At 36.8% G+C, this 23,311-nt stretch overlaps 1 protein-coding gene across 1 annotated transcript; it reads left to right on the top strand.

Moving 5' to 3' along the window:
- Positions 1 to 673: 673 nt before the first annotated feature.
- On the top strand, positions 674 to 21,557 carry ZC3H15 (zinc finger CCCH-type containing 15). Its single transcript, XM_058711910.1, has 10 exons — positions 674 to 904; positions 8,845 to 8,946; positions 13,300 to 13,411; positions 14,463 to 14,615; positions 15,059 to 15,150; positions 16,295 to 16,477; positions 18,074 to 18,220; positions 18,386 to 18,487; positions 19,176 to 19,299; positions 20,740 to 21,557. The coding sequence occupies exons 1-10, from the start codon at positions 830 to 832 to the stop codon at positions 20,928 to 20,930; spliced, it is 1,281 nt and encodes a 426-aa protein (XP_058567893.1). The 5' UTR covers positions 674 to 829; the 3' UTR covers positions 20,931 to 21,557.
- Positions 21,558 to 23,311: the final 1,754 nt, after the last annotated feature.

Genomic DNA, 23,311 nt, shown 5'->3' with positions numbered 1-23,311 from the left:
TGCAGTGTTCCCAGTAGTTCCCAGACTTTCAAGCACTTCATGAAAGCTGTTGAGATGTGCTCTTCACACACAAACTACGTTTGGTTAATTTCACATTAAATTTGGGTTTTTAGGTTTCATCTAGGCACTTTCCTAAAATCTGAAAATAACTTGATAAGTATTGGACATCAAAAGATTTCAAGTTCCCCTTCTCTGGGAGGTTACTCCTGGCGCCCTTCAAATGAAACTTTTTCATTTCTTTATAAACCTTCACAGGAACCTGAAGCATGCTGTGCTCGCCAGCCGACTGGCCCTGTTCCATCTGTGCACGAGAAGAAAGTAACTGCATAGTTTGGGACCTGAGTTTTGGTGGCTGCTCGGTGATCATTCAAGATAGAGACAGTAAGGGGGACCATTAAACGAGCAAGCAGGATAAAAGAATCTCCCATCTTCAGCGAAAAAGAACGCGAAGGAAGGACCCAAGCGCAGCCGGCACCAACCAGCTCGCCCCACTGATCCTGAGGCCTGCCACAACCTAGCGAGCCAGGTGGAGGAGCAACATCACAAGTGACGCCAAGTCATTTTCCCACGTCCCTTCCCTGCCCCCTCCAGGCCTGCCGCGGCACAAGCGCACGCGCAGCTCCACTTCCGGGCTCCGCTCTTCGCTACCCACCATGCTCTGCGGCACCGACCTGTCGCAAAGGCCGCATTTCTGTGGTGAGTGAGCGCCTCGCTTTCCGTGCGGTGCGGCGGCGACGGAGGCCCGTGTCCTCTTCCTCCTGCCGCGGGGCCAGATCCCCTGACGGTGTCCAGCTGCGCTTAAGTCTGGCCGGTGCCACCTCTCTCCGCAATGCCCCCCAAGAAACAGGCTCAGGCCGGGGGCAGCAAAAAGGCGGAGCAGAAAAAGAAGGAGAAGATTATTGAAGTGAGTACCCACCCCCCCCTCCCCCACTCATGCTGCGAGCCCTCAGGGAAGCAGCCTCCTGGTCCCCCGCTCCATGGCTCCTGCTCGCGTCTTCCGGGGCGACGTGTCCCTCTGTTTGGCTCTGTGTAGCCCACTGCCCCTTCTCCAGCCCCGTGATGAAGCTCGCTACCTCTCATCGCTATAGTGACGCTGCTGGCGCCCCCGCACCCAGCCTTTGCTTTGCTTCTCCGCCCACACGCCCGCCTTCGCCGACCCCGGTTCAAGAGGGCACCCCCACTCCAGTGCCCGCTTCAGGGATTTTGTCCTTCTCCAGTCCTTAAAATTGAAGACGTTTCTAGGCTTGTGTTTTTAAAAAGTACGCTGAAGGGCTAGACTCCTTCTAGCAGGCCGGCTCAGGACGAGCTTTGTGTTTTTTTACCTAACACTTAGGAGTACTAGTTACTTCTTTAGAGCCAACAAATTACCATTTCGTGGTTTTCCGATCCATTTCTAAACTGGTACAAGTTGCATAGAGAGTGTAGGTTTCTTTAAGGTCGCAGCCCACCGATTTGTACGTAGCTCTTGATATATACGTTGTAAATTACATCGACAGTGCTTGAAGAGATTACGTTTCAATGTCACTAGCTGTGTTGTGTCGTATCTGAATTTATTATATATATTCATTTAGCGCACTGAACCTATATAGCTCTTTAATGGCAGAGAATACTGTTGACGTTCTTGAATGTGTTGTATTTGCCTTCCAACGACTGCTAGTGAGTTTCTGAAGAGAGTGAACCATCAGTGAGTTTTAAGTAGTTCTTCCTGAGCTTTGGATGTGATTGGGAAAAAAATGACCATTTTTCTGCGTGTGGTGTACCCGAATAATGGACAGTCTTTGTGGAATCGTTACTTTTTACTACAGCCCGACCAAAATGCCTGTTGGGTGTTTTGAAATGATAAGTTTATTTATAAATGTTTACTATTTTTAATATTTGGTATTTACAGCCGTGAAAAATAGCAATGAAAGCGCTCAGGGCTGCATAGTATAAACTTAATCAGTACTTGTGTTTGTTTCTTTTCACATAATTTTTAACGTTGCTGGTTTAACCTGCCTATAAAGAATTCTAGTAATCTTGGCCAAGTTCCAATTCTGAAGCAGAACCTGTATTCTAATTGCCAATTTGTACTATTTAGAACTGTGAGGAAGCAACATAGCCAGAACTTTAATTTTTTTTAATTTTAAATTTTTTTTTTAACGTTTATTTATTTTTGAGACAGAGAGAGACAGAGCGTGAATGGGGGAGGGTCAGAGAGAGAGGGAGACACAGAATCGGAAGCAGGCTCCAGGCTCTGAGCTGTCAGCACAGAGCCCGACGCGGGGCTCAAACTCACTGATGGTGAGATCATGACCTGAGCCGAAGTCAGACGCTTAACCGACCAAGCCACCCAGGCGCCCCAACATAGCCAGAACTTTAAAGGCAGACTGTCATCTTCACATCTGTGTCTAGTATTATCGTTTTGAACAATCTGGACTACTGGCACTTAAGTGGATCCCTGGGAATGGTGATCTGCTAGCATTCAGTGCTGTGTAAACCAAGGATATTTTAGGGATGACATTTTACTTGTCAGTTTTCTTTACTGAAAATGAATTAACATGATACAAAGTGAAATTTCCTTGTAGATAAGAAATTAAATGTTACCTGACAAAGTACCTCATGCATTATTGAGCTTTAACTCTATGAAGTTATTTGTTTCATTTGTAATTGGTAGGAGTATTTTTGTTTTAAGTAATTGTGAATGAAAGTCATTGATAGTATTTATCGACGAAGAATGTCGATAATGGCTTTGTTCATCTTGTACAAGGTTATTCTTAAGGTAAAGAGGAAGCAGCCTTAGTTTCATTAATGAAGACTTAGCCAAAGAAAAAAACAAAATTAAGACAGTTGCATTCTTTCATTCTTTAACTGACAAAAAAATACCCTAACAGAGTGGTGAACTTAGCCTGTCCCCCCCACTCCCATATATCATAAATGATGAGCACCTTTTTAAAAATTTTTTTTATTTTAATGGATGTAAGGTTTTGCAGATGGAAGTGTGTTGCATGGATATTTACTACCACTCGAGAGGTACAACAATACTGTGAATTAGTGTTAAGTTTTATCATTTGTTGTAAACTAGATTTATAGAGAAAATTCTGTTACCCAGCTTAGTTAGGAAATAATATATTCCTTTTTGTTAAATACTATAATAGGTGCCTTTTTTTTTTTTTTAAACTTTGCTAAAGCCCTAGCATGTCTTGATGGTTAGTGCATGGGGTTAAGGATAAAAATTGATTATCCAGAGCTAAAACTGATGTACCTCTCATCAGCAAAATGGAGTGAATTTCTGTATTACAGAGTTATATGATTCATGGGTTAAATGAGATGACATGTAAAATACCTGACATATGATACATACCCAATAAATGGCAGCTACTATTATTTATTAGTATTATAAATAAGAACTAGTTAGAAATAATCAGACTGACCTATACAGTCTGTACAGGGCTTACTTTCTGTCATTTGAAATAATTTCTTTCTGTTGCCTACATTTTTTCTTTCCTTCTTTAAACCTCCCAAAATTTATGAGTTCATTTGGATTAATAGGTATTTTTTTTCTGAAATGAGTATATTGAAAAGGTTATAGTTCTGTTAGACGTTCATGCAGTTGTCCCAAATGGCATATAGCATTTGCTTTCTTATAGCTAACATTTAATAAACTGAAGTCAGCTTTGAGAAATAAAGGGTTTGATTATGGAAAGAGAGAAATAATCTTTGTGTTTGGGACAAGTAAATAAGGACATCCAGCCAAGGACTTGTAGCAGCAAGGAAGTAGTAATAAGACACGTATAGAGATGGGATCTAGATGTGTTAAGGATAGAGGAAGAGAAATGATTGGTTGCCAATGAAAAACTTAAGTCCAAGTCAACTGTTGATTACTTGAAGCTAGATTAACCAGCTGCAGAATATCTCTTGTATGAATGGACAACAAAAATACATTAGACAGTAAGTACGTCGGGGGGGGGGGCGGTGGGTGAACGTGACCAATTAATGAAATAAAACAGTGCTAGCCTCTACTTACTCTAGTGACCCAAAAGGTAGACCACAGTTATCTTGGAGCACTAGTCAGTATTGACCTGCTTTCCCAACCCCTTCCTTTTTTCAGATATCTTGTTTAAGGAGTGGAGGTTGGCTGTAAAAGAAGCATGAATATATAATAAGGTGGGAAAGGGAAGAAGGCTCAGTTTTTTTTAATGTTTATTTATTTTTGAGAGAGAGACACACAGAGTGTGAGCAGGGGAGGAGCAGAGAGAGGGAGACACAGAATCTGAAGCAGGCTCCAGGCTCTGAGCTGTTAGCACAAAGCCCGATGCAGGACTCTAAGCCATGAACCTTGAAGTCATGACCTGAGCCAAAGTCAGATGCTTAACCAACTGAGCCACCCAGGTGCCCCAGAAAGGGTTAGTTTTAAATGAAGTCTGGAGTTCACTGAATGTTAAGGCTGTGGATCCTCAGGGAGCCATCCTTTTTTAAGAAATACTACCTGTTTTCTAAACTCCTTTGTATTCAGTTTCCCAAATCTGAAACACGCACACAGACACCTACACACACTGTTCCTTCCTTATAACCTAACTTTTGGGGCCTTATTGATCCAGTAAGGACTATTTGTTTTATTTTAACCATGATTTGGATTTGATTGTAACCTCCAGTCTTCCTGTCTCATATCCCCCAGACCCCCAAATCCAGGATAATCTTCAGGTAAGTGTTTGTCCTAAATTCAAGAAAAAGGGAGAAAGTCCTTTTAAAGTATTCCAGATTATAAACCATTCTATTTTCACTAGGTGTTGTTGATTTCCCAGATCAACAATGTGGTATTCAGAAAGCTTTTTTTGTACCAACCTGCACAATAACCTAATTAGGTTTCTCTGGGAAATAGTTTTTCACAGTGGGAAGAACAAAGACTTTGCTTGGAGTCAAATATACCTTGGTTCACATTTCATCTGTGTCACTTAATAGTTAACTCTTACTGAGCCAGACATAGTTATCGATGTGTTGGAGAAAGGAGAGAAGACAGCCATCTACAAGTGATAAACTTATGCAGCTTCTTTAATTCTCTCAGTAAGATAAGTATTATTACCCTTTTTATAATTGAGGAAACAGGAACAGAGATTAAGCAATTTGCCCAAGGTTACTAAACTGGCCATTGGCAGAGCCAGGATTTCAACCCTGTAGGTCTGGCTGCAGAGTCCTGTTAATCAGTGTGCTATACGACTTCTTTATAGTGAATCTTTTAACTTTCATAACAATCCTAAGAGGTTAGAGTGATACCCACTTTATACATAAGAAAACTGTGGCAAAGAAGGTAATTTGCCCAGTTTTGTTTGAGATTAGAACTTTGGCAGTCTGACTCCAGAGCTCATAAATCGTCACACTATACAGTCTGACTTAAGAAGAATTATTGAAGATTTCTGAGCTTCAGTATCCACATTTACGGAGTGAGATAATAGTACATCATAGAATCGTTAAGAGGATTCAATAAAATAATATTGAGGTGTTTAGGTTTCGTGAATGCTAAATGGATGTGTCCCCTGTCTCCGTGGAAAAAATAATTTCTGAGCTCCAACCTAATTAGAGACTTTAAAAACACAACTCATTCATTATCTCTTTTAGGCTGGTTAATTATGTGCTAAAGCAGTGTAATTAAACCTGAAAAACTGTTTTTCTTCAGGGATCTGGAGCTTATATACCTCCACCAGAATCTGTTGTCATGAGTACTTCTTTCTAGCTGGTCAAGTCCCCTTAGAGGACTTTTGTCTTTCCTAAATCTTTATATGTCAGTATCTGCCTTGATATTTGGCCTTGTTTATTCATAGTTTGTTCATTTTCTGTCGTTAACGTTTGGGGCATGGTTTGAACTCCAGTTATGCTTTTCTCTGGCAAGGCATATGTAGATGCTGTTGCACTTTTGATACTGATTTCTTTTTATCTAGGGTTTTCCATCTTCCCTGCCCCCCATGAGAGCTCACTTTTTGTGAAAGGAAAGTATGGCATTTCACACTAGTTGATGTATGTCCTCACCTCTCTTCATATGTCACGTTATACTTGACCATCTTTTCTTCTTACTGAATTGAATGTTAAATTTTCTTACCTAAAAACAAGGAAAACCAGCCATAAAAAAACTCAATTTCAGCTTGTATGTGCCTTCTTTTTAAAAAAAAATTTTTTTTAATGTTTTTTATTTTTGCGACAATGCAAGAGACAGAGTGCAAGCTGCGGAGAGCAGGTAGAGGGAGACACAGAATCTGAAGCAGGCTCTAGGCTCCGAGCTGTCAGCACAGAGCCCAATGCGAGGCTTGAACTCAAGAACCGTGAGATCATGACCTGAGCCGAAGTCGGACACTTAACCAATTGAGCCACTCAGGCTCCCCACCTTCTATCTTTTTTTAATATATACATAGGTTATAGAAAATTCATGTAGAATTTTGTAATATGGGATATTAAAACACGAGAATAGAAATTTAAGTAGGGGAAAGTGAAATTTTGATATATGGATGGATATAGATGTGATGAATGAATAAAAAGAGAACTTTGTAGAGCTAAACCCCTCTTCAACTTGTAGTCTTAAGAACATTGATCTATTTTATTGATTCTGAGATTCTGCAAAGTTGTGTTGGAATGTCTTCACATACTAATCCTATCAATACTGTTGTTCTTTTCCAACTTGTCCACATAGGTATTCTTTACCTATAATACTTTCTTCCTATTATCTTGTCCCTTTCCTCAGAAATAATACCAAAATAAAGGCTTCAAAATAGTCCCATTTATTTCAGACTAAATTCCTCTCAGAGGGTCTCAGGTCCCTTTCAAAAGTAAAGACCTTTTTGCCTCTTCTTTTTCAAACCCATAACTGAGAATGAGAAAGAGATGCAAACTCCATTTTAAAATTAAACATCTAGGGGTACCTGGGTGGCTCAATTGTTTAAGTGTTCAACTTTGGCTCAGGTCACGATCCTCATGGCTTGTGAGTTCAGGTCTGCTTTGTGCTCTCTGCCCTGAGTGTAGAGCGTGCTTGAGATCCTGTGTCTCCCTCTCTCTCTCTGCCCCTTCCCCACTTGCATGCGCTTTCTCACTCTCTCTCTCTCTAAAAAATAAACACTAAAACAAATTAAACTTCTATTTCAACCTCAACCTACAAAGTTTGGTAGTGTATGGATAAGTGGGTAACTGGCTCAGTAGAACAGAGCATTCAGGCCTGACTGCCACCTAGGATTGTGTCATTAAGAACCAAGTGGATTTGCTCTGCAGAATTCTGGAAAAACTCAATAATGGGAGGCACTGGTTAATGCAGAAGATGAGAGGCTGGAAACTGAGGGTTACAAGTCTTAGAAGTAGCTGATGGTTCTTATCTACGAAGACTAAGCCAGATAATTTTCCCAATGAGAAATCAGGGGTGGAATAAATCAAGAAGCCTCTGTTTCTGGAACTCTAGGCACAAAGGAGGTGGAGGGGAGAGTAGGAGTGGGGGTGGTTAAAATATGAGACTGAAAGGAGTCTGTGCAGTGAAATGAGCTACGAGACACTCTCTCTCACCTGCTGTCTTCTCAAGATCTTTAGTCAGGCTTAATGCACTCCTAGGCAGAGGATCCGTCTGAGAAACAGAAAAGCCATTTAAAAAAAAAAGACTTCAGATACCAGTATTTGGTGATTTCCTGACAGCCTTGCCACCCATTCATCTAAAGATGGAACCCACACAGCAAGCCTCCTGTATTAGTTTCCTAGGGCTGCTGTGACAAATTGCCACAAACTGGGTGACTTAAAACAACAGAAACTTATTTTCTCACAGATGTGGAAGCTAGAAGTCTAAAATCAAGGTGTAAACAGGGTCATACTCCCTCTCAAAGCTCTAGGAAAACATCTTTTCTTGGGTCTTCCAAGATTCTGGTGGTTTCTGGCACTCCATGGCATTCCTTAGCTTATACCTACTCAAATACACACTCAAACTTGTAGAGTGGCTTCTGAATGTTTTTGTACTAGATGCTTATGAATAGGTAGCCAAAGATCATTAGTGCCTTGCACATAATAAGCATTCCATATGTGATTAGCTGCTATCATATTAATAGCTTTCACAAATTACTATATTAATATTCCAAATTTAAATAAGGTATCGCTTTTAGTTAGGTATACCTCAATTTTAGTATTTCCATATTAACAACAGCTAGGAATGTGTACGTTTCAGTAATTTGAGTTCTATAAATTTAACTGTTTTGAAGGTCTCCTGGCTGGCTCAGCATGCAGCTCTTGATTGTGGGGTTGTTAGTTTGAGCCCCACATTGGGTGTAGAGATTACTAAAAATAAACTTAAAAAAAGTTGTTTTGAAAAGATAACTTACCAAAACAGAACAAAACAGTGCAGAACTTAATGTATCTTATGCAGTATTTCCCAAAATGCGTTCAGTACTACACAATCCTGTAGGATACTCTGAGAAGAATGCATCCTGAGGTAAAATAAGATGTGGAATTGCTCCTAACTATATCCCTTCTGGTAAAGGCTCTAAGATATTGTACGCTTAAGAATTAAAAATACTGTTAACCAAACATTTTCCTAAACTTACTTGACTGTAGGTCATCTTGTCATGTATCACAATTCTGCACATCCAGAATTTATATTCAGAAACAGACTTTGGAAAAAGCATCATAGAGTAACAGGTTTAGTAATGATAAGTATGTATTGAATTGTAAAGAATCCTGGGTCATATGTTGCCTTGACTTGATGTTTTAGCGTTTTGCATGTCTATATAGCATAAGAAGGAATAGTTTTCTTACCAATAATTAAATGAAAGAATGACTTTTAGATATGACTGAAAAAAACAGATAAAAAATAATATAAATTGCTAAGTTATTTCTGTACTCTTTTTCATTCAGGATAAAACTTTTGGTCTAAAGAATAAGAAAGGAGCAAAGCAACAGAAATTTATCAAGGCTGTCACTCACCAAGTTAAGTTTGGTCAACAAAATCCACGTCAGGTAAATAACTTAAATTTCTGCATTTTCTTCATATGAATGTAATGCGTCTGTTACAGATAAAAGTATTTGGCATGGTAATTGTATTTCAAAATGTAATCCTCCTCTAAAACTTTTCTGCATCTTCCCTTTGTTACTCAGCAATACCTCTTAGATATTCCTCCAAGCCATTTTGATATAGCTCTAATTTATTCTAATGGCTGCGTACTGTTCTAGGATGTGGATGTACTATATCCATCTGTTTCAACTATTTATAAATGATCTCTTTGTTTCCAGCGTTTTGACACTAAGAACAATTCTGCGAGAAGTATCCTTGTACATGTGTTCTTATAGGCATTTGTGCTTTTTTTTCCTGTGGCGTAAATTATCTATGACACATTTCTAGATCAAGGGAAATGGATTTCATTTTTTTTTCCAAAGGAAATGGATTTCTAATTTAATAAATTATGTCCCTTTCTGTAGAGATTGTAATACTTCACATTTTCATTTTCAGTACATGAGTTATAGATACTAAAGTTCTTTTTAAGGTTTTCCAATCTGGTAAGTATAAAATGAGATCTCATTTTTATTTTGTTTCCCTCACTACTAGGAGTTTGAGTATCTTTTGTTTTGGTTTGGTATGTTTTTGTTTTGTTTGAGTATCTTTTCATATGGTTGTTGACTGTCTGGGTTTGTACTTTTCTGACTTGTCTATTCATATCCTTTACTTTTCTGGATGTCTTTTTCTTGTCAGTTATGAGAGACACTTTATGTCTGGATTACAGATAATTTGTGATGTTTCTGTTATATTTGCTATACAACAATTTTTACTTTTTGTATTGTTAGATATGTCTGGATTTTTTAAATAATCTGCACTACTAGATCATGTATGTTTTCTTACAGTCAATAATTTGTCATAAATTTTTATGTCACAAAGTTAATTTTCTTTCAAATGAATAGCCACTCATACCAGCATCATTTACCACTGAATTGAGATACTACTATTGACATATAGTAAAGTCTCAAATATGTTAGGATCCATTTCTGGATTCTCTTTTATGTTCTATTTATTATATGTCCATAAACTAGTGTCACATTGATTTTGATTCTTGTGGCCTACTAACATATTCTATTAGATATTAAAGGGAGTCCTTTCCCCCAGATGTTACTCCTTTTATATTTTTCTTGGCTACCTTAGGCATTTATTCTTCCATATGATTTTGAAATAATTTTATCTATTGGCAGTGCATTCAAAAAAAGTTAGTCCCTTTTCTTCAAGTTATTTAAATCTTTCACTTTCTTGAATTTAAGATTTTACAGACCTGCATCTTTACTTTTAAAATGTACTTTTTTCACCACTCTGTCCTTTTTCTTAACTTTTGGAAATACTTTTCTTTTCATCTGTGATATCAGAATATATATTTGTGATCCCAATCTGAAACAAATTTCTGTCACTCAGATTATCTCTTTAAATTAGTGCCTCCAACATAGAGGCACAGCCAAAAACTATTAATCTTCCATGGTGCTAATTTAGTAGCCTGGTTTAATAAAAATTCATGCTCAGATCTTGGAGTCAGATCAATTTGGGTATGAATTCCCCTATCTTCTTTGTTATATGATCTCAAGTTATTTAGCAACACTGGTCTTAATGTGTACAGTGGAAGGGCACTTACCCTTGTAAGGTTCCTATGGTGGTTAAATGAGAACATAACATAAATCTTCTGGTGTAATACAGGTGTGTGGAAATAATTCACTTTTCTTCCCTTATCCCTTTTTTCAATCCTATTCTCTCCATATTTTCACTTGTGGGAAGTATATTGACTGGTAATTTTATATTTCATAGACCTGAGAAAGTCATAGCATTCGTGGTGGTGGTAATTAGGATTCGTAGTACATTCAGGATTATATTTTTTGATAATTTCTTGGGTACCTGGGCTTTTATCTGTGAAATGAGCAGCAGTCCTGCTGTTAGAGCCAGGCAATAGGCACCCTACTGTAGGCCTTGTGTTGCAGAGGATGACCCTACTCTTTTGCCTCCAGACATAGCTCTCCCACAGGCAAGGAAGGAGTCAGTGAGGTCAAGGGAATTTGTACCATCTCTCTCCACAATAGTTCAGGGCCTACAGAGGTCATGTTACCCATGTTTATCTTAGAGTATCCTGTGCTGCCAATATGCCTGAAGTAGTCAAAGGTAGGGTGTGTGTTCACTTCAGTGACACATGTATGACAAAAGAAGGGTGTGTGCTAGGAGTGTGGACAGAGCCTGAATCCACACCATATCCTACCCCATACCTTCCACCTTCATGCACTCACATGATGGGATGAAATTCAGGGTGGGAAGAGGAGGAGGAGGAACGCGTTGACTGTTGCTTTACTGCCATGCTCCAGTGTAGAACTCCATGGAACCTAAGCATTTTAAATTTGAACCTGTCCTTCCAGGTCACAAGGTATATTTCTTAAACAGAGGTATAAACCATACTTTGTTTAGCATTAGCTTGATTTCTAACTTACAAATATTCTAACTTACAAAAATGGTTTATGAAGCCTCCGTTGTACTCTTGCTCTAGGCCCCATAAATGTTAGACATGTGCCTAGTGAGCAAAAGATATTTTCATTAAGATAAAATGACTTAAATTTTTTCTTTTTAAAAAATGGTTTACAATTTTTCTGTTTAAACACATCCCATCACATCATCAAAGTCAGGATTTGGGTTGTCTTTAACCTAGCATTTAGTTATTCCCTTCCTAAAATTTCTTCTTCCATGAATACTTCTTTGTGCTGGATTTCTATCTATTTCTTTGATGTTTCTTGGACCCTTTTGTAGGCTTTTTAAGGTTCTGTTGCCTCATTTAATATTGGTATTCTTCAGGGAACTGTGCTCTTGTCACTTTTTTTTCCTTGTCACTTCTTTATGCTGTCCTATCTCATACACCCTAAAGTTTTAATTATCTATAAGCTGTTTCTAAAATTTTTATTTTAAAGCAGACCCTCTCCAGATACCAAGATCCATGTCCACTTGCCTTCTGAGTATTAGCTCTATCCAGATGCTCTGTAAGCATCTCGTACTCAGTATGTCTAAAACTGAGCTCATTTCTAATTTCTACCCTGAAACCTGTTCCTCTTGTATTCCCTGTCTCGTTTAACAGCACTAACCATAAATGTGATAATTCTAGACTCCGCCCTCTCGCTTACATTTTATATCTAGTCAGTCACTTAGTAGTGTCAGTTCTGCCTCTTTAAGAGCTCTCTCTCTCACTTCTCTCATCTTTTCTGCATCCTTGCTACTAATGTCTATGTTAAGCTCTTGTGTTTTCTTGCCTACAGCAGTTGCATTAGCCTCCTAATTTTCCTTGCCATTCTTTGGCTCCTTCTAGTCCACTTTTCACACAGTTGCCATTGTGATCTTTATAAAACACTGTCTGATTATGTCATTGACTTACTTTAAGCCTTTGAATTTTCCCTGTCACCTACTGATACAGTCCAAACTTTTCATTGATGTTTCTCATACCCTGTTCCTTCTGGTGCCTGTATCTTTGCATTGGCTGGCTCTCTCTGCATTCCTTTCCTTGCTCATCAGAAGAATTCATCCATAAAGTATTAGCTCAGTCTGATTTTTATAGGCATGTAGGTAGGCATTCCTTGTTCCCAGAGAACCACATATTATATTATAGTTGTTGACATGTCTGTCTTCCCACTAAATTCTGAGCTTCTTTAAATAAGCATCTTTATCTTTTCATCTTTGTATTCCCTGTCATCTAACATAGGACCTGACATATAAATATTTGGATGAATCCTCTAATCATATTAGGTATGTAAATCGTGTGCCTGGGACTGTGTCATATGTCATATTTGTTTTGTTTAATCTCCCACATTGACCTAGCTCAGTGTTTTCCCACAAGGGTACTGTAGGTATTTTGGGTGGTACAGTTCTTTATTGTGTGGGACTGCGCATTTCCTAATGTTGGCATTTCTGATCTTCAAAACGCACCCACGTGTTTCTGGGGAGTGGGTGGTTGTCATAAGAAGAAAATCCCAGGTGAGAACCATTTACTAAAAAAGCTGGGCATGTAGCAAATGCTTAATAAATGCTTATTGCTGTAAGCTTTTGAATATGCTTTTTACTTGGCATGGTACCATTTATAAATTTTTTTAAAAGTCAACTGATATAAAATCTCACAGTTTCGTTTAAAAGTTTAACCACACTATTTAATATATACCGAAAAGCCATTGTAACACTGATACTAAGAGGTAAGGACTATGTACGTGTACATGTGTGAATGTTTTGTTATGTTAGTGATGCTATAATGTACTATTGTATAGTGAAAACAATTTTATTATATGAAATCAAATTACATATTATACCTGGGAATATTATAGGTAGCACAAAGTGAAGCTGAAAAGAAGTTGAAGAAAGATGACAAGAAGAAAGAATTGCAAGAACTAAATGAGCTGTTCAAACCTGTAGTTGCTGCTCAAAAAATAAGTAAAGGTAAACTTTAAATGTAAGGGTATTATTTTTATCAAATAATATCAAATATCAATATCAGTAATATTAAATCAAATATTCATGGTTAAAAACTCTTAATTTATTTTATGAATACACAGACAAAAAAAAAAAATAGCAGAAACAGACCCATAAATTACAGAGAACAAACTGATGGTTGCTAGAGGGAAAGGGACTGGGGGGCGATGGGCAAAAGGGTGAAGGGGAGTGGGAGGTACAGGCTTCCACTTATGGAATGAATAAGTCATGGAGATAACAGGTACAACATAGGGAATGTAGTCAGTGGTATTGTAATAGTGTTGCATGGTGACAGATGGCAGCTATACTTGTGGTAAGCATAGCATACAGACTTGTCAAATCGCTGGGTTGTACTCCTGAAACTAATGTAACATTGTGTTATCAACTATACTTCAATTAAAAAAAAAGAGTCAATTTGTTTTAATGTCTATTTTCTTCAGATTATAAGCCAATGTGTCTGCTATGGAAATGATCCTTCCTTTGTCAAAATCTGTATCAGTGACTTTTTTATGAGCCCTTTGTTTATCTGCTCAGCTATGTGATTGTACAACTCTAACTCCAGCTACTGGCCCCCCACTTAAGGCAAAATTAAGGATTAGACAGTCCACTAATTGATTTATAATATCCATTCTTTGGTGGTGGCCAAGGCAAACCTATGGTTCTATAAATTGTAAGTTCTGAACTCTTGGCAGTATACCTCTGTGTATATTTCTCTTTTGCCTCTGCTTCATTGACTCCAACTAGACAATGACTATGGAATGTGTAGGAGTTTGTTTGGTTTCCCACCCCTGGAAATGAGAGTAAGAACGGTAAGAATAAAAGAAACAAATGCAGATATGAAATGCTGTAGAAGGGACTTTAAAGAAATGTCTTAACAGTCTCTTGTAAGTGGTATTTTCCTCTCACATCAGTGAATAGAAAAATAACCAGTTCACCAACAGTAATTATATCTCAGATAGAAGCTATACTTTGTGATCTGGCAGATTGTAATACAAATATCGTGTGCCATTTGACATAGGTGCAGATCCCAAGTCTGTGGTGTGTGCATTTTTTAAGCAAGGACAGTGTACTAAAGGAGATAAATGTAAGTTCTCTCATGACTTGACTCTGGAGAGAAAGTGTGAGAAGCGAAGTGTTTACATTGATGCAAGAGATGAAGAACTTGAAAAAGGTATTTTTTTAAGACCTTTTCTTAAAACTATCTTTTGGTTGTTACCAAGATATTTAGTACTTGAAGAATATTTCGGTCTTTATGAGGGCTGTGTTTGGATGGATGGATGGATGGATAGATAGATAGATAGATAGATAGATAGATAGATAGATAAAATTGTTTTCCATAAAGTCTGAATTTATAGCATTATGTCCTTGATTAAATGAATTTTGAATTTTTCTCACCCTCTCTTCCAGTACCACCTTCTTACTTGTCTAAACTACGTAGGATTTTGGTGAATAATTTCATAACACTGTTTATTCCTACCTATGGCATAATTTAAAGAAAATGTGTTAGGTCATAAGTCTTATGATACAGTTTTCCTGTTTAAGGAGATATGCAATATGTTTTGGAAACAGTAGATAAAATTATAGTATTTAGTTTTCATATCTCTTTTTATTTAGATACTATGGATAATTGGGATGAGAAAAAACTGGAAGAAGTAGTGAACAAGAAGCACGGTGAGGCGGAAAAGAAAAAACCAAAAACTCAAATAGTATGTCCTTTTCTTGAATTGAGTTGCTGTGATATTTATCATTAGGGAGAATTATGTGGCAAGGTATTTGCTGCCATTTTCTACTGGATTATTTTTTAAATTATTGGATCTTTTGATAAAGATAAAGTGCATCAAGCTTTGTTTTTGGAATTTACAAGTGTAAGTTCTATAAAATTAGATTCTTAATTCAAAAGTAACCTTTGAAAACCATGTGACTAAAGTCTTCAAATACCATTTTTTGAGGTGATTTTACTTTCTATCAAATATGGATGAATACAATTACATATTCAGATAAGAATTCTTTCCTTATTTTTTGTGCAAAATGAATGGAAGGAGAATTGATAAACACTCTGTTTTAGTGGTAGGTAGACTTTAAATCAAGAAGGTTGAAAATATTGTGACATGAATTGCAAAATGAGCTTTGGGTAGGTAATGGCTCTAGTATTCCAGGAAATGTACTTTTAAAAATCGGTGCCTGTTTCTCAGACCTTCCATTCATGTCCACATATTTATCTGTAGGGAGGTTATGGTGAAAAACTGGTGTGCTAGAAAATTTCTGAATACTAGTTTAACTTATATCTGTTGTATTTTTTCGGGAAAAGAGTATTGTTTGTTAGTCAGTTTTTCTTATTTCTGAAGTTTATTACATGAGGCTTCAATGCAGTTGTATCCTTTGTTGTTCCTTTTGTACTTTGCTTCCTTTCTCTCTTCATAGATGTGAGAAATTGCCTATAATTTCAGATAATTCAAATAATGTATCATTATTGCACGTAATTAGTTTTTAAGAAGGATCAAGCCAAAACAAAATCATTGGTTTTAGTTTTTTATAACCATTTATATTTTTTCACTTCTTTAAAAGTCAGACTGGGTGTATATTTATAAAGGCTAAACTGAGACATGTCCTTTTGTATAATTCAGAATTTGGAACAGTGTTGAAAATTTTATGTAGATCCTCTCTAAAGGGAGTTTGCCATTGTATTAAAAATTTTAAGATTATATGTACATTTCTGCACAAAGTGTGCTCTGTACATAAGTGAGTAGCATAAGGATGTGAATAAGAATGTACTTGTTCCATAAACTTCAGCATTTACCTTGGAAATGGACTACGCTGAGCCACTACTTGTGAATATTGTTGTCTCTATAGGTGTGCAAGCATTTCCTTGAAGCTATTGAAAACAACAAATATGGCTGGTTTTGGGTATGCCCTGGAGGTGGTGATATTTGCATGTATCGTCATGCACTTCCTCCTGGATTTGTATTGAAAAAAGATAAAAAAAAAGAAGAGAAAGAAGATGAAATTTCATTAGAAGATCTAATTGAAAGAGAGGTAACTAGAATTTTCTCATGCTATGAAACTAAAGCAGTATTTATTGGGAAATTATAATATTTACCACTTGGGGGCATTAGCATGTTATGAAAGGGGAAGAGACCTTTTCCCAAAGTTGCCTTACTTTTTATTTAGTTTTTTTTGTATGTCTAAAATGTAAACCTAGCCATAATCGTTAGCCCATCATGACATTAATTTTGGGATTATAAAATAACTTCTGATGCTATTGGCTTATCAAATAAATTCTTTCTGTAAGATTGATATACTAGTATATTCATTAAAATAATATTCAGATTGAACTTGAAGTTTTAGATGTTTTTCCTGATGTCTTATTCTTTAGCTATTTTACTAATCAAATGTGTTAAAGGAGACAACTTCTACAGTTTTTCAGTTCATGTTTTTTCATCATTCCTGGACTCAAAGCACTCACTCTGTTGATAGAGGGGAATATGTCTCATTGAAGAGAATCTTCCGCTATTCATTTCTGGCTCAGCACAAAAGAGGTTTACTCCATGAAATAGTAGACACGGCTACTGAGTTAGATATGGCTTTTGGGAGTGACAGGAAAATGTTGAGATTATTGGAAATTCTAGATTTAGGGTTGGATATTTCAAATTATATCCAGTTTTCCCTTCTTTTGGATAACCTAAATAAGTTGTATAAATGTCTAAGGTTGGGATTATATATATTTGTTCTTAAATGGTCATATTGTTTAGTGTCTCACAGGAGGCAATATGCTATAATAGAAAATACAGACTTCAGAGTCAGGTATATTTGAGAATGTTTGTATCCTAGTTCTACAACATATTAGCTGTTAACCTTTGGTAAATTTCCAATCTCTTTCTGTTCGCTTATTTGTGGGGATCAATGTGGTAGCATATGTGTATAAAGCATTCAGTACCAAATACCTGGCAGATGGTCAGCAAGTATTATTTTTCCATACATTTATTACTTGATTATTGGCTCTGAGGAGATGATGTTTTTGCTTAGTTTTTTTCCTCATCTCCTGAGGAACACAAATGAAACCTGGGTATTGTCATAGTGTTTTTCATATTTTTTTGTTTTCATCAGTTAACTTATGTTAAAACAATTTCTCCTGACAAGTTTTCCTCACTTTCAATTTTGAAAAGAAATCCAGCTCAGGATAATATATTTTACTGCATATAGAAGTGTTTGTTTTTCTGGGGCACCTGGGTGGCTCAGTCAGCTGAGCATCCAGCTCTTGATTTCAGCTTAGCTCGTGATCTTAGAGTTTGTGAGATCAAGCCCTGCATCAGACTCTGCGTTTACAGCATGGAGCCTTCTTGAGATTCTGTCTTCCTCTCTTTGTTCCTCCCTCACCTGCACGCACGCTTGTGCTTTCTCAAAATAAACGTTAAAAAAAATAAACATTAATGTTTCTCAAAATAAACATTAAAAAAATGTCTCTCTGGACACTCGTTTTGCTCATTGCTACATAAAATGAAAATGAATCAATTTATTCTAAATTTGATGTCTTAGTCACAGGTAAAGACTTACTTGCATTAAGAGAAAGCTCTTAAATACTATTAAAGGTGATTTGGTAGGGAATAAAAAACAACTCTTTTCTCTTTGCAGCGTTCTGCCCTAGGTCCAAATGTTACCAAAATCACTCTAGAATCTTTTCTTGCATGGAAGAAAAGAAAAAGACAAGAAAAGATTGATAAACTTGAGCAAGATATGGAGAGAAGAAAAGCAGACTTCAAAGCAGGGAAAGCATTAGTGGTATGTCCCAAACTCACCCGAATAGATTCTTTTTTCTTTCTTTCATTTTATAATTTCTGTGCCATGCAAGAATTTATTGTAACTTAATCATGTGTATGTCTGAAATCAGTAACCAAGAAATGTTTGAAATTTGCCCTGAGTCGATATGTTTGTGTACCTGAATAGATTAGTGGTCGTGAAGTGTTTGAATTTCGTCCTGAACTGGTTGATGATGATGATGAGGAAGCAGATGATACCCGTTACACCCAGGGAACAGGTGGTGATGAGGTAAGAGGAAGCTTTGGCACTTCTGCTCATGTTGATGGAGAGAGCCAATAGAAAGTAACAGAGTAACATGGTTAAGAGTAGCAACGCTGGGACATTGGTTCAGATCCTGACTCTAACCTGAGAAATCACCTATACTATAGGTCTCCACACTCTTCTATAATAGAGACATGCAAGGTACTTGTGAGAATTAAATGGATTAATAAAATTATAATTCTTAATAAATTAGAACAGTGACTGGTATAGTTAAGTACCTGTATGTATTAGCTGTAAAAAGTATGTGTTTTATTTTCCCTCTAAAAGAAAAAAAAGATTTGTTTGTTTTCTAATATTTTATACTGAAAAAGAAAGTACAGAGTAGGAAGCAGGAGACAACAGCAGAATCATTTAGTTATAGGCAAACGTAGCTGACTATTCATTCTTGGTATGGTATAAAATTCTGACTTCTGTCTTTGAGTTGAAAATAAAAACATCATATTCTATATGTCAGAGGAAGAAGCTTGAAATATGGCATTGTTTTTCTTTTTCTCAAGTTTAGAAAAAGGAATGAATTTTGACAGTTGTCAATCATTTGTTTTCACTTGGCATTAGTGAAAATTTTGTTTCACTAAGATAAATGTCAGAGGTAAAAGGCAAGTAATTTATGAAAACTGTCCTCCTAAGTAACAACTTTCTTTTCTGTGTTTTTAAGGTTGATGATTCAGTGAGTGTAAATGACATAGATTTAAGCCTGTATATCCCAAGAGATGTAGATGAGACAGGTATTACTGTAGCCAGTCTTGAAAGATTCAGCACGTATACTTCAGAAAAGGATGGTAAGTATGCTAACTTGTGTGTAATTTGAAGAACTAGGATTCTGTCTAAAGAGGGAAGGGGGTAGTTTAGACCACACTGGCAAACTTGGATGCCTGCAGGGACCAGACTGGCAACATAAATGTGTGGTTTGACCGTATATAGAAATAGTGAATAGTGGAAGCTGTAGAAATGGGTGACTGGGTGGATATTGAAGCCATTAACTGAAACTAGAAGGGGACAGAAATGAGTTTGGAGATGTAGGTAATCAGTTTGGGATTTCATGATATGAGAACATTCTAGAACACACTGCAGACCTCAGTGTTCTGGAGTAGTCAAAAGAGGGAAAGCTTAGGAAAGACACTGAGAAGGACAGAGGAAAATTAAGAAAGAAGTTTCAGAAAAATCAAGTAGGATGAGAACTGGAAATAATTCTTCAGTTGCTGTTAGGGAAGAAGTTGTAGGAACAGGGTGCCAGTTTTCATCAGGACTGCGATGATAAGAGGAATGAGGAGAAAAATAAGCACATATGTAATAGTGCCATGACTGAAGAGTTTGAAGAGAAGTGAAAGTTCAGCATGGTTAGTATGAGAGAAAAAGGTAGGAAGAATACTAATCAAGGCAAAGGTTGAGAGAGCAAAACTAAAACTTATTTTTACAATAAAGGAATACAAGTTATAACTTGAAAAACTGGCTTGCCTTCCTGAGATCCAAGTGCTGTAAGACAATATTATCTTAATGCCAGTATGGAGACCGATTTGCTCCTTTTACAAGTAGGACTTTGGTGACAGTAGGTATGATTGTAAGAACTTCCGAGGCTATAATCCCTAAGATTTTTGTGATCAGAGATGTTTGAAATAGCTAAAATCTACATTAGGCTATTAAAAATTATCTTTGTGTAAATATTGGTGTCACGAACACAAAAAGACTGCATTTTTGTTTTCTCAGTCTTTTCGAGCCTGTAAGGAAAAGTAGCTGCATAGCCCTAGTCTAGGTTCTTTTTTCACAGCTTGATGACAGGATGAAATGTTTTTGGATTCACATGTATTTGCACTGTTACAACTGGTGTGATTTAACTACTGTTACCCCAACCAAAAGCTAAGTAGCTGCTTAAAACATTTTTTGATTCCATAATTATTTATTCAAATAAAATACGTGGAAGTTGACCGTTTAAAACCTAATTGCTAGGTCAGGTAGGAAACAATTGTATAAGGTAAATCTTGTTCTCAAATGTATAGACTGTTAAGCAGTTAAATGTCTATAGTACAAGACATACCTTACACTAGGTCTAGGTAATTGTCACAAATAAGCTTAGAAAAAGATCAGGTCTTGGTGGAGTAATCTTAGGGAAGGCTTTCATGAAAAAAGGAAAAGAAATGTAGTATCAAGTCTGTGACTATCAATTGCTAATGGAATAGTGTTTTTTGTTTCTGGGCCTTATTGATTTTAATATTTATTTTTAGAAAACAAATTAAGTGAAGCTTCCGGAGGTAGGGCTGAAAATGGTGAAAGAAGTGATTTGGAAGAGGACAACGAAGGGGAGGGACAGGAAAATGGAGCCATTGATGCTGTTCCTGTTGATGAAAATCTTTTTACTGGGGAAGATTTGGATGAATTAGAAGAAGAATTAAACACACTTGATTTAGAAGAATGACACCAAACAAGTCTGAAAAAATTAAGCCAGCTCGGCATGAGTTGAAATTGACTACAGTAATTTTTTTCCACCTAGAATTCTTCAACAGGATGTTTATTTCCCATGCTGATTCTGGAGGGCTTACTCTCCTCCCAAAAAGGAATATTCTCCCTACGTCTTGTCTTCTGACTTTGGCTACATCTCATAGTAAGTTCAGAGTAGTTCATGATAAATTGAAAATATAATGGTCATTGCAGAAAATGATTGTTGTAACTGTCCATTCAAGTAGGAAGTGTAACTGCTTTTCCAGCTTTTGATTTTCATTGGGCATGTATTATAAGAACAACATAAATTTAAATTTAAAATACCTTTCATTTAATGCAGTTTTTAATAAGTGATTTCGTTTTCTTTGTATTTATATGTTTTGAAGACTGCCTTTAAAATATGAGCACTGTATTTCATAAAGGAAACTGCATATGCAGATTCAGTATTGTATATCTTGGGACAATTAGATGGACATATAAAAGGAAACTTCTTTAACCTGACAGAATCAGCTGCAATGCCCTGTGTTAAACTGTTTTAAATGTTTCCCTCTTCTTTTTTGCCAATAAAGTTGTAAATAAAGACCATCATACATTAAAATACAAATATGGTCCTTTTTTTTTTAAGTTTTTATATGAATATTTTCTTAAAACCTCTAGCTTAAGGATTTTAATTAAATATTATCTCGTATAGTTACCACAGAAGGAACAGACATTTAAGGATTCTCTTAACTGGATATGGACTTGTGTAGAATACTGACAGTACTACTATGAGTTTAGTAAACTGTTATGAATTTGGCCTTAAGAAGAGACTGTAGGTAATGCTACAGGAAAGTCTAATTTCCTGAATTGATAGATACCAGCCTAATTAAATATCACCCTACAGTTGAACTAAAAACTGCTTAGCATCATTGTGGAGATGGCTGATACTACAGTAGTATATACTGAAGTTTGATTACTATGAAAGCATGTAAACAAATCCACCAAAAAACTGAGCTGAGGGTCTTTGTCATTGAGTTCCCATGAAAAATTAGGGTGATACTTTAAAATAATTTTTTTTGATGTTTATTTTTGAGAGACAGAGTGTGAGTGGGGGGAGGAGCAGAGAGACAGGGAGACACAGAATCTGAAGCAGGTTCCAGGCTCTGAGCTGTCCAGGCTCTGAGTTGTCCCTATGCAGGGCTCAAACCCACAAACCATGAGATCATGACCTGAGCCGAAGTTGAACCACCCAGGCGCCCCAAGGGTGATACATTTTAAATGGGCATAATTTGCAAATGACAGATTTGTACTAGTTAACACCTTTCTACTTTCTACTTTTATTTTACCAAATAAACTTTGGTACAGTTTATTTTCAAATATTAATACAGTGCTGCTTTTGTTATCTGCAAGTATAAATGGATTTTAAAGCAATCAAGATAACATAGTATTAACATGTCGGGTGACCTGAGCCCTAATCTCATTTTTGCCTCAGATAAATTGTATGATTTTTAAATCGGAATCTTAGTTTCTTCATCTGCCTATAGCAGTTAAAGTGCTTCTTAATTGTAAAACCTAAGAAAAGATTATTATAAATCTTGTCAAATGATATCAAAGTTGATAATGAAATAGACTTTCTATCAATTCAGTACTAGTACTGACACTTTTCAGATGTAGAACATGAGCCAAGTTTATTTTCCATATGCAATGAAAGTATACTGAAATACTCTGCATATAAAAAGACTGCTTGAGGGGCGCCTGGGTGGCTCAGTCGGTTGAGCGTCCGACTTCGGCTCAGGTCACGATCTCGCGGTCCGCGAGTTCGAGCCCCGCGTCGGGCTCTGGGCTGATGGCCCAGAGCCTGGAGCCTGCTTCCCATTCTGTGTCTCCCTCTCTCTCTGCCCCTCCCCCGTTCATGCTCTGTCTCTCTCTGTCTCAAAAATAAATAAACGTTAAAAAAAAAAAAAGACTGCTTGAGCTTTAAAGTTTTTATCTATGAAAGATTTGTTTCATTCTTTATACAAAAGTTTTAAATGTTAGTAATTACTATTTTAATAATGAAACATTTTCAAAATAATCCATAGAACTTAAATCTTTCTAAAGCTATAACCCAAGCAATCTTTTTTTTTTTTTGAACCTATCTAACACTTTTCTGAATAATTATATTTACCTTAGACCCTACCTTTGGTCCATTTACTTTAGACTGTAAGGCGTTTGTGTGTATGTTTAATGTATATGGTATAAAGTATTACTAGCTTGGGGCACCTGGGTGGTTCAGTCTAAGTGTACGGACTCTTGGTTTTGGCTCAGGTCATGATCTCATGATCTCACAGTTCAGCAAGATCAAGCGCTGCATCAGGCTTTGCTCTGACAGCTCAGAGC

Source organism: Neofelis nebulosa, chromosome 2 (assembly GCF_028018385.1).
Source record: "Neofelis nebulosa isolate mNeoNeb1 chromosome 2, mNeoNeb1.pri, whole genome shotgun sequence".
Classification (NCBI taxonomy): domain Eukaryota; kingdom Metazoa; phylum Chordata; class Mammalia; order Carnivora; family Felidae; genus Neofelis; species Neofelis nebulosa.
The sequence above is the reverse complement of the archived record's forward strand: the minus strand, read 5'-3'. Positions and strand labels throughout refer to the sequence as shown.

Coding starts and splice junctions, on each gene's coding strand:
- ZC3H15 (XM_058711910.1), top strand. CDS start 830: ATGCCCCCCAAGAAACAGGCTCAGGCCGGGGGCAGCAAAAAGGCGGAG. Junction 905..8,844: donor AGAAGGAGAAGATTATTGAA/GTGAGTACCCAC, acceptor TTTTTCATTCAG/GATAAAACTTTTGGTCTAAA. Junction 8,947..13,299: donor GTCAACAAAATCCACGTCAG/GTAAATAACTTA, acceptor GGAATATTATAG/GTAGCACAAAGTGAAGCTGA.